Genomic DNA, 12,176 nt, shown 5'->3' on the forward strand with positions numbered 1-12,176 from the left:
TGGGTGGCAATATAAATTAAATAAATAAATAAATAAATAAAAACTAAAAACTCAGTGCCTCAGTCAACCTCCCAGGTGCCCCAACAACGTTCTGCAGGCACCACCACTCTACCCCAGTAACTGGGTAAAGAGCCGGTTTTAATGGCCTTCCTGAAGGCTAAGAGGATGGGGGCCTGCTGGACAGCCAGGTGGAGGCTGTTCCATAAGGTAGGGGCAGCCGACTTCCAGGAGAGACATGGCGGACTGAAGATGTCTCCATGAAAGCAGAGCTAGCAACTGCAGCAAAGACCAAAGAACCAGTAAGTAGACTGGTTCTTTGGAACCTCTATGGATAAGGAGAGGATGGGATATTGCCCACATGTGCTCTGGATGGCTGCTCCTCACAAGGAGACTGCAGGACAGCAGTTTTCCATGGGCTTGAGACAAAGGGATTAGCCATTTTGCTTGCAACCTTGGCAGAGACTTTGAAAGGACACTTAGTTCGCAAATCTCACTTTCTAATCACTTTCAGAAATTGCCTATTAACCATTTTAAAGCTGTTAGAGACTTTCGGAATGACAAGTCTGAAAAGTCACCGGGTGAGTTTAGCTTCAACTCTGAACAAAATAAAAATTAATTATAAGCTCAAAGAATTTAAAGATTTTGTGCGGCAAAAAGCTAAATAAGTTTTTGATCTAAGAAAGTTACAAACCGGTGAGCTGCTGAGCTTGCTGATCGGAAGGTCGGCGGTTCGAATTCGCGTGATGGGGTGAGCTCCCATTGCTAGTCCCAGCTCCTGCCAACCTAGCAGTTCGAAAACATGCCAATGTGAGTAGATTAATAGGTACCGCTTCGGCGGGCAGGTAACGGTGTTCTGTGTAGTCATGCCGGCCACATGACCACGGAAGTGTCTACGGACAAACGCCGGCTCTTCGGCTTTGAAACGGAGATGAGCACCGCCCCCTAGAGTCTGACATGACTGGACTTAATGTCAAGGGAAACCTTTACCTTTACCTTATAATATTAAACTCTGTAAGTTTAGTTTATCTGTTTGAACATGTAACTAATTAAGTTCTATCTGTTTGTCTTAGTAAATATTTGCAAAACTGTCCAATAGTAAATTAAAACTGTTTGCTTGAACATGCATTCTTCAAATTGAGATCTGCTTAGCTACTGGCCTTGGAATCAAACTTTGATGTTGCTGTTTTAAAGATACGCCTGTGGCACTATATGTAATTTGGAAATCTGTAATATTTGAGTCAGTTCTTTCCAACAGACTCTCAAATATATGACAGTTAAAACTTCTGTCTTATAATTTCTGTATGGTCTGGATTGCCAAAAAGGAGAAAACTTGGATAAAATCATTGTTTATTTACTAAGGTGGGAATTCACTGAATAACAGAACACAAAAATATGCCTGCCTGCAAGACAGATATGAAAAGGAGAATGCATATTGATGAAATGGTGCCTAATGTAACAAAGAATAGATATGAGTAATGGCTGTTAGTTATATACATTCTTAATTCCAGCTAAGAGCATGAAGGTGTCTTTAAAGTGCAAAAAAAGAAAAGAAAAAAGAATCACTAATAGAAGAGAATGTATATAGCTCAGGGTTGAACTGTGAAGTCCTTGGTGCTCTCTGAGCTTGGTTGGTTGGTTGCAGACGTTTCATTATCCAACTAGGTAACATCATCACTGCTACTGAGTGTGGGGTTTGCTCCCTGTTTTTATTGTTGCAAGCAAACAACCAAACTCAAAGAGCACCAAGGACTCCACAAAAGAATCACTGTTGCATTGACAGAACCACCTGCTATAACCCACATTATACCTGCAAAGGGAGGTTGCAATTACTATACAATTGGTGCTGATGCTGGCTTATATTGACTTGGGAGTGGGCAGTTTTCCTAGTAATTGGATGACATATGACTCTTAGAATAATTGGCTTCTGAATGTTTGGAGGATTGATGTCCTGCTGTTGGCACCGGGAAAAAGGAGTATGATTACATCAGTGGTAAATGACTTGTAAATTCTACTCAAATGCTCATAGTGACTGAGTTTAGAAGATAAATCACTAAGGAACTACAACTTGTAAAAGCAGTTAAAAGTAGAATATCAGGTAGTCTTTTCATTTTTTCTCTGATGAATATCTCTGTACCTTTCACAACTGCTTGACATCAGAAATTCAGCAGGTAGAGCTTTCCTTTAAACTCAGTATACATGCCACAAAAAGTTTCATGCTGACTTTATGATTGCCTAGTATCAGCCAGTTAAAAATGTAAACCTAGTGTAAGGAAACACATTTGGCTTGCCATATTTTCTGGACAGTATAAATACTCAAATACTTAACCCAGCAAGCTTGTTTTATACCTTTGATATTTTTTTCCTTTTCAAAATATTTTAAATATGTTGCCATATATTAATAGTTCCATTTTATTTTGTCAAAGGAAAAACAAGTCTTTTCTGAAGGTTCTAGCTGTCATTTTCTGAAGCTGGTAGAAACCTGCCTTTCTGGTTTTTACTGCTGCTGGATTATAAAGCATGGCTTTATGACTCATTTTGAACAATTCTTTGTTTGTGGTTGCTGAAGATTTTTCAAATAAATCTTTCCCTCCTCAGAATGTAAGCCTATAGCAGATTGAAGTATAGAGCCAACTCTTTAAATTTTAGAAATATTTCCAGTCCAGATTGTTTATTCACTCTTTTTCTCCTCTCCCTCTGATGGAGTTTTCTACCGGATCTGTGTAATGGTCAGGATTTGTTTCTATTGTTTAGAAGCAGGATGTTGCACTGATGCTGCATTGTTCTTTAGTTTTGCTTTTGGTTCACCCTTCAACAAAGTAGTGCACTCTCAGAAACCCCCACAGCCCTGTTATGTCCCAGTCAGTGACCTTGTTTATATAACTCACTTAACTCAGTCAAAGGGAGTATTATTGTGTTATATGAACACCTGGCTGCAATGATAGAGGTGGAGGGATTAACAGAAGTTTCACTGATCAACTGTGTTCATACAGAAGAGAGTTAGTGGAGCTTGAACCCTATCTTCCTACTGCTGAAAGAGAAGCCTTTGGGTAGTGCCACAAAGTTGGGGTTTCTCTGGACACACTAGCTCGGTTTAACACCCTTCACTACAGCCACAGGAAAGTGGAACAGGAGCAAAAAGAGTTGGGGATAGGTATACTGTTGAACCTGACTGGGCCACTAGTTATTTGCACATTCTTTTTTTCTCTGATTCTAAAAATAACCACAGGAAATGACAGTCCCCCCATTTTATTTGTGGTGGCTGGGAAGATGTCTAAAACAGGCACTCCCTGGTTGACTACATTATTTCTGATCGAGTCAGTTACTTGGAGAAATGAATGACTAGGTCAGTTGTGTCATGTAATTTCAACTAAAGTGTTACAGGAATTTTGCAGGGGGAGGGGATCTCTCTCTCTCACACCCACGCTCACACACCATGCTAAGTACATCATTATATGGTTCTTGCTATCCACTGTCTGTGCTTGCTGGGAATTCTGAGAAATTGTAGTCCATCAGAGGTGCTCTAATTACTGTGTTCAGACATGTACCCTATTCTGTTACGAGCAATGCAAACCATAACAGTCTTACCACAGGGCAGAAAAGGACCTGGCACTAGTTGGATATGCTTTGCATTTTTTCATTTAAGAGCCTACAGTGTCAAGTAGATAGGTATGACTCACTTCTGAAGTAGCTTAAGACTGTAAGATGTGGTTTCATGTAAGCATTTCACTGATTTCTCTAAGATGCAGATCAAGAGAGAGGTTCTGAGTACTGTACCATTAGAAACATTTAAAGTATAGGGTACTAATGTGGATTATATATGAAAAGTACCTCTGCAGTAGGTATTATATTCCTATATTCCTATTCAACTAATATGACACTAACTGCAGATACTTTAATTAATTTTCCTTTAATGTGTTCAGCAGAAATAAATTCTTATAAGCCAATAAGACCTAAGGATGATTAAAGTAAAATATTTATTTATTAATCAAATTTATCACTGCCCATCTCCTACTGAAATAGATTCACATTCTCTTTTTGCTCTTCTTTGTATCTGAATTGTTTTATAAAGGTAGACTTTTTCAGCTATTGTAAATGAAGAGGCTATAGCTTAGTGGAGCAACATAACTTTGCATACCTAAGGATTAAAAAAGACCCAGTAACACTGATGGCAAAGATTTCTTCCTGGCTTATTTGAAAGCCACTGCCAGACAGAGCAAATAACACTAGGTGGCACGGGAAAATAAGACAGCTTCCTATAGTGATGTTCATAAGGTGAGCTTGTGGTGATACTACTTCAATTTCCTCAGAAAGCATAACCTAGATTCAGTACAGTCACAGTCACAATACTGCACAGTAATCGTATAATTATCGAAAACGTGGGGACAGATGATGTTCAGGGCAAAGAAATGAAGCACTAATAATTTTTTGCCCAACTGCTAGGCATTGTCATTTTCTGACTCTGCTTGGGCCTGGATTTACTGGGTTCAATTTTGTCTGCTGGCATGACCAACAGGAGGATAATGAAACTTATTGTGAGCAAGGAAGAAGCAGTTACAATGCAAATAGTGAAAAGAGATATTGCAGTGGAAGTGGTTGACCTGATGCTCTTCAGTCGTTCTGGACTGAAAGCTCTGATGCAGCCAACTGTAAGCGATTCTGAAAACTTTAATCAGAAAATCTACAGGGCATTTGATTGTGTCCCGCAGACTGTAGGTTTAGGGTATAGCTGCTGCACTGTTAAAATGTGTGTATGTGCAAGTATTTGTTAATTACTTGTCTTGGTACAGAGTTACATTTTCTTCTCCAAAATATTTATGTTCAGTGTAGGTTGAAACTGAACATTACCATATTCTCATGCTTTTAAGTCTTTGTTTTTTATGCTTGTTTCCTGATTATGTATTTTAATTTTTTCCTTATAGTAATTTAAAGTAATTAAAGAAGTAATTTAAAGTAATTAAAGACAGGTGTTGCAATTTATTGTATATTACTTGCTAGCTTTGAGATTTTTGAAAATTAAATTAAAATGACTTAGGGATTTTTTTTCTTGGCTGTTTTATATCGTTATAGATGAGATTTTTCTCTGCTTTTCTTTCTTTTACATCTAGACCATACTAATGTGCTGGCTTGTTTATTCAAAGCCTATATCCTCTCTTTCATGTTGTTGGCACATCAAGCACTACATGCATGATACTTGTCATTTCCTCATATTTGATTTTGCTGTGCTTTAGCCTTTTTTTAAAAAAAAAAACTTGTTTAAGGATATATGGTAAAGAGAAACAAATGTGTGATTATACTGATATTTTAATTACAGAGCAAAATACACATTCTACTTCATTGTCAAGGAAATTAGCTAACAATATGTAGTTAACACAGCACTACTAGCAAAGTAAAACTAATTGCCTTCTTCTGGGGGCTCCTACAGGTAGTCCTCGCTTACTGACTGCCCCGTTTAGCGACTGTTCGAAGTTACTGTTATATATTAATGCCCTTATAACAAACTACAGTCTCACCAATATCAACAAGCAATGCATGCATAAATATGCCAGAGTTGTGTTCATAAAATCACTGTGTGTGTGGATTTGCCTGGTATTTTTCCCCTTCCCTTATGGATTTGAAATCACAAAGTTTCGAAGAGGATGTGTGAATACAGGCAAGAGTGAATAATGTAGAATTACTGCAGATCACAGTTGGGTTCTTTGCGTACATAACTATGTAAACCTCAAGATATTAGTGATTAAAAACTTGTCAACATAATTGTTCAAATTTTTCTATAAAATAACTGAAGAATATGAGAAGGAAAAAACTTCCTTGTCACTGCAATTTTTGTTAAAGACTGGTTCTAATAACACAGTCTCCTCTGGTAGACCTATCTAGCTGAATGCATGAATGCCACTGTGTAGCTAACAAAAGAATGAACACTTGTATGAAAAGTCTGTGCACATTCTTTCCCACAGAAGTCAACGAAAGGGTCGGTTGTCCTGGGCTACGTATTCCGGCATTTAAACCTCATTGAGATAGATTATTTTGGACTGCGCTACTGTGACAGAAGTCACCAGACGGTGAGTAAAGCTACAAGAGATTAGATTTTCCAGAATAGATAAACTATTCAGTGACCTTTTTTACAGTTCTGTTTTACACTGTCATATGCTGTCTCAGCAAGTCAGTTGTTAAGCAGATAAAATCTATTTCCATTTAGTGTGTGCAAGTTAATATTTAGTCAGGAATTTGTTTGGGGGGGAGGGTTATTCATTAATTGTATAAAAATTGCCTTTCCTATTCAGAGGAATAGATCCAAGTCTCAAATTTGGTTAGTGTGTCAATAAGCAAGTAAATGTTTACTAATAGGAAGCTCGTGGCTAAGATAGTTTTATATCAGTTGTCTGTATGTTATTTCTGAGTATCCCCAAACTCTCAATATGTAGTTTAATTAACCAGTAATCATAATTCTTGATGCTAAATCTCTGTGGACGAGAGCATGTATAAGGTATTCCCAGTTCAATGGACAGCTGCATTTGTTAGATTTTTATGGAGATGGGAATCAAAAGTACACATCCTGTTCTGAGCTCAAGGCTTGTTCTAGATGAAATACTTGAGAATTGGGAAATAAATTTCACACAATGCAATTTATTAATATAACTGTAATATATGTGGACAATTGTCCTAGTTTCAACAATTTATTAATTGTTGAAACTAGGACAATTGTCCACATATATTACAGTGATGAAAAGGAATCATGCAGTTGGAGTGACTTGAACATGATTGTGCACATGTTACACATGATTAACCTGAAAATTAAGTATTTTCCAAGTTCCAAATTAATGGTTTGATAGTTTCTAATCAACTAAAACTTCATTATTTAAATGAATTTACCCCAACAGTTTCAAGGGCATGATAGGAATACTGTATTAATTATTGGAATAACAGACCTACTTCTGATTTCAAACCGATTTTAGAGGCTAGATTTAGATGTTACAGTTTAGGATATCAGAATTCATATATGATAGCAGTAAGTTTGTGCTGCTGTTCATCTGTTGACAAAGTAAAATGCTCATGGTTCTGTCCCAGAAGGTTATTAGAGTAGTTCCATATGTTGGGGGAGTTGATTTAGAATTTTATGACTGATGCTTGTAGTCATGCAGATAAATAAATATGTATGTGGCTGGCAGTACTAGATAATGCTAATACTGGAGATAATTGTCATGGGATGCAGAAGCAAAAATAAAGCTGATCCTGTCTTTCAAGTTATATAACCAAATCAACTAAAACTGGTTAAAAGGCCATAATTTATTGTATACATAATTATACCTGAACCATTATTATATACTGAAATGAGTTATATATTCTAGAGAGAATAAGGACTTTTGTGATAATCTACATTTGATTAAAATTTAATATTCTATTAAATCAGATTATAAATTATAGAAGCATAATATGAAGATCTGCAATTTACATTTATGCACCCAGGAAAGTATTCTAGCAATTAAATAGAAGTTCATGAGGTTGTGCAATGATAACCTCAATTTGTCTACCTATAAAAAAACCTATATGAAATAATTGTAATTACTTTATATCCTATTTCTGTGTGTACATATCTGTTCTTTAATTAATATACCAACGACACCTTGGTGTTTGAGAACCTTTCTTACAGAGCTGGGAATATTAGATGAATAAAGATATAGGAATTAAATAATTGCACATTAAGGAAACTAGCCTGTATGCATTCTCTGCTCAGTTCACTAGGCTATCTATGAATGCCACATGTAAGCATTATTATAATCAATACTTTGCTGTATATAATATTACTGGATAACAAATGTATTTTCTTTAAGGTTTAGTTGAAAAATTGTGGAGTAAAATTGTTTTGTGACTTCTGGTTAAAACAATTATTTTCTTACTGACTTTATTTTTTATTCGTATTCTTCCTTTTATTGCATAATTTTTAAACTGCATTTTGAAATAAAATTAAATACAGGAGCTCAGGAATAGTATTAAGTGGATTGAAGTAACTAAATGACTTGAAGACTATCTGGAAGCTACAGATGGTTCAAAATACAGCAGTTCAAGCAGTAACAGATGTTTCTTGTTATGCCCACATGTCATCACTGCTATGATGCTATGATCTGCATTGGTTACCATTTGGCTTCTGGGTGAAAATCTAGGTTCTGGTCAACATCTGTAAAGCCCTTCATGACATAGGCCCTGGTTATTTGAGGGACTGCCTGTCTCCAGCTGTTTCTGTCCATCCGGTGCTTTCAGGCAAAGTGGGTGTGCTCCAGGTCCCATCAATTAAATACTGTTATCTTACGGGAACTGAGGAAGCGTCCTTTCTCTGTCACAGCTTGTGCCCTCAAGAACAGCATCCCCACAGAGATGGGCATGGCTCCTACTCTCCTTGGTTTCTGGAAATCTCTTAAGATCTGGCTGTGTTCCAGGCCTGGGGTTAGGGTGGTTGTGGGGATATTGAGTTTTTGCATGTTGGGGAGTGTTGTTTTGTCTGGGCAACTATGTGGTTTTTAATGTGTTTTTTAATCTACATATTCAACTTACTGTATGCTGCCCAGAATCTTCTTGGAACTGGGCTGCATTAGGAAATCCAATAAAATCATATTCTTTTCCTACTTTAATGGGTAAATAGAATGAACATTACAAAAAGATCAGGGAGCGAAAAAAAGGAAGGTTCATATCCTTGAGTATTTAAGAGACAGAACTAGAGACATTTTGATTATGACTGACATCATGATTAAAGGAAAGTTTTTGACTTAACTAGTAGTATTTATATAAACATGTTTAATATATTTAATTTAAATTTGAACTAATAATCATAGCAATGATTCTTTACACCATAAAATTATCTACTGTAACTAAACATAAAATGTTTCAATGACTTTACTTGGATTGGTCATGGAACAGCTTAGAAAGCAGAGAGTTTGATCACATTTTAAAATCTGACCTCCTGTACAATTCTGCATGCCATTAAATATTATGACATTCAGAATGTACGCCCTTTTGGTCTGTTGTCTTCCTTATATCCGAACCCCATTTTAAGATTGGTTTGGACTAGTAATATACTTTGAGCCTTGATATAGTGGGTAAAGCGACAAACTGAAATGTTGGACATTTGTAGAGCCAATGTTTTGTCCAGGATTTTCATCATGTTGAACAGTTTTTAGTGGCTGCGGGAAAGGGGGCATAATTGATCATTGCACAGAGACAGAGGAGTCTAAGATCTGATCTGTATGACCAGTTGGTCCGGTCATGGTATAGGCTAATAAGCATTTTTCAAAGGCAGGAATGTGCAGTGTTGTCTTCTACCTGTCCCCCAGGAACCAGGAAGGCATTTTTTTTCTGCTACACATCAAACAAAGTATGCTCTGACTTGTGCTGGCACAAGTGGTGATGTCCAGTTCACCTGCTGCACTTCATTTCATAGTAGGCAGATATGACCACTACTGTGCTCTGTGGCAGGAACACCCCGTTGGTTCCAATGACTGGTTGCTGCCTTCTGTGGCCATTTTGTCTTGAACTCTGGGCTGTCTGCTCCCTTCTGAAGGAACCTTGACCAGTGAATCTGTTTGTATGCTTTTTTCTTCTTGTTCCTGGTGTGCTGATGAAATACTGGAGGTTGTTTTGCAATTGTTTTAAAATAAACTCATTGCAGAATAGTGGAATGCTAAGCCTTTTTTTTTTGACACATTCACTGATAAAAAGGTGAAATGGTGGACCTAGCTTTTTTCTTTTTTTAATCATGTGAAATTGACAAGAATTCTGCCTGTTTCTCTATGTAGCCTAAGTATCAATAAAATTGGTTAAGCTGAATTTTATTTTCCTTCCTTTTTTCTTTTTACAAGTGTACCAATGAAGCTTTGAAACAGTGGATCTTTTTTTAACCAGGTGAAATTGACAAGTTCTGCCAGTTTCACATTTGAGACCAAGTGACAAGAATGGTATAATAGGTTTTTTTTAAAAATGTTTTTTTCCCTGGGCACACCAGATAGGTAAGTGTTATATACAAGGGGGAGGCAGCATGGGTACATTATACAAAAAGTCAATAGAAGGCACGTGTCATCTACAATCCAACTGTGGAAAAAGAAACATTTGGTCTATTATAGATTCTTCTGCTAGGAAAAATATTTTGACAGTTTGGTCAAATGAATATAGTTTTCTATCCATACTTTGACTCTGCTCTTGGATACTCTTACTTGATTTCTGCTCTATTTACTGAAGTGACAGCCTAAGCTCTGTTTAAAATAATCAGTGTGGAATATGCTCCGCTTCTTCCCTTTCTTTTCTTGCTGAGGACAGAAGTCTGTGTTAGGATTCAGGACTATTATACCAGGCCTGCAGTTACTCATACAGATTATGCAGAAATGCCTTTTGGAAGATGTGGCATTGGTAAATGTTGTAATTTGGTAAGCTTGAGTGTGTGTTTGAGAGGTGTGTTCGTTCATATTTCTTGCAATGACTGAGCTCTCTAATGATTTGGCAACTACATTATTTATATATTATCTGCCCAGAACAAAATCCGTATCCATATGTATTTAAGCAATATGCTTGGAATCTGCAGTTTGATGCTGTAAGGAATCCAAAGATCCTTTTTGAACAATGTCTTGCTGAAGACTTTATCTCTCCTGAATTCTTTGCTTGGTTTCAGCCAATATGGGGATTGAGGTACATTCCAGTAATTTGCTAATAGTGATGAATTTTCTTAATATAATTTGTAAGATTTCCTGTAACTTTGAAAAGTAAGCTATACTATTGCTTATTATTGGCATGAAGATAATCAAAGATGCCATTTAGAATTATATAGAAAAATATTTGGCTTTTACAGATTTACCCATGCACATACTTACAAAAATGATGAAGTAATGCAGAATATAATGATGCTAATTTGTATTTTTAATTTTGTTGATTTGTTTGAAACATTTCAGTTCTGTTTTTTCAGACCTTGTTTCCTTTTTGGGTTTTTTTTTTTGCTTGCTCATTTGTTACACAGGATGAGAGTAAGTTGTTATTATATGTTTCCCGTTCAAGAACAAGTAGAAATTATAACTCTGTTTTACTCTGATTTAGGAATATTGTAGTTGATTTTACCATCCATGGATTGATACAAATGAAAATTAATTAGCAGATAATTTTACTATCCCTAAAATATTATTATCAGGAATCAATTGAGAAATAAGGTGTAGCTGCTACTATTATAGTTTATATTAAAAATACTGTTTCTTCTACTTAGATAACTTGTTTTTCTGTATTTTTAAATAATAATATTTTGCTCTTTGATTCTCAGGGTAACTAACAACTAAGGCAACACTAATAAATATTAAGATACAAAATACTGTGTAGGTGGCAAGCTGATAGAAGTTAATGAAGGTTGTAGTCTAGCAGGCATTAGGTTGAGGAAGGTTGAGTCTAATGACGTGACACATAATGTGTGCAAATATGTTTAATATATGGAGAACATTAATGACAGCAAGATGTTTTTCACATAAACATACAGGTCAGAAAAGGGCAATCTATCATCTGCATGAGGCTTCATAGACTTTACTTTAGTTCCCTCAGACCCCCCCCCCTTTGTGCTATTGATGTTATTGATTTTTGGTTGCAGCTTTCTATATTTTTAGTATGGGCAGAATAGGTACATTATTTTTTTAAGATTAAAACACATATTTTGCAAACTTAATCCTCCCCAATCCATCTAAAAGCAATTAAGTGGTAGGAAAAATATCCACTTCTATTGTAGGAAGATTTTGTGTATATTATATTTTGTTTTATTTCATCTAGATTATTTATGGCAAAACCCTTAAAGTCTCATATTATAAGTGATATATATGTTGATATGTACTTTTAATGATTTAACCATTTCTTTATATAATTACAGTTCTGGCTGGATCCTGCAAAGACTCTTACAGAACATAAAGAACTCATAAATAGTATGTATATAATTTGAATTGTATAAATATTGTTTAGTGACAGAGAGGCTTAGAAAATACATCTGCAAATCCAATCTTTTTGAGAAATATGACACGTATAAATTCTTGTGAGATTATTCTATATGTAGAAATATTGATCAATCTCAAAATTGAACATACTGATTTGAGTGCTAAAACTTATTTTTTTCATCTCTATATAAACATTCTTGTTGGAATGCTGTTGCTATTTTTTTCTGGTATGCATAT

At 35.8% G+C, this 12,176-nt stretch overlaps 1 protein-coding gene across 3 annotated transcripts in view; it reads left to right on the forward strand.

The window, feature by feature from the left end:
- Nucleotides 1-12,176, forward strand: part of EPB41L4A (erythrocyte membrane protein band 4.1 like 4A) — a 124,184-nt gene that overhangs the window by 40,262 nt on the left and 71,746 nt on the right. For all 3 annotated transcript variants that reach the window (XM_063295362.1, XM_063295363.1, XM_063295361.1), the window contains 2 exons: nucleotides 5,955-6,059; nucleotides 11,879-11,930. In XM_063295362.1, coding sequence (XP_063151432.1) covers nucleotides 5,955-6,059; nucleotides 11,879-11,930 — 157 coding nt within the window. The remainder of the gene's footprint in view (nucleotides 1-5,954; nucleotides 6,060-11,878; nucleotides 11,931-12,176) is intronic.

Source organism: Candoia aspera, chromosome 2 (assembly GCF_035149785.1).
Source record: "Candoia aspera isolate rCanAsp1 chromosome 2, rCanAsp1.hap2, whole genome shotgun sequence".
NCBI lineage: Eukaryota > Metazoa > Chordata > Lepidosauria > Squamata > Boidae > Candoia > Candoia aspera.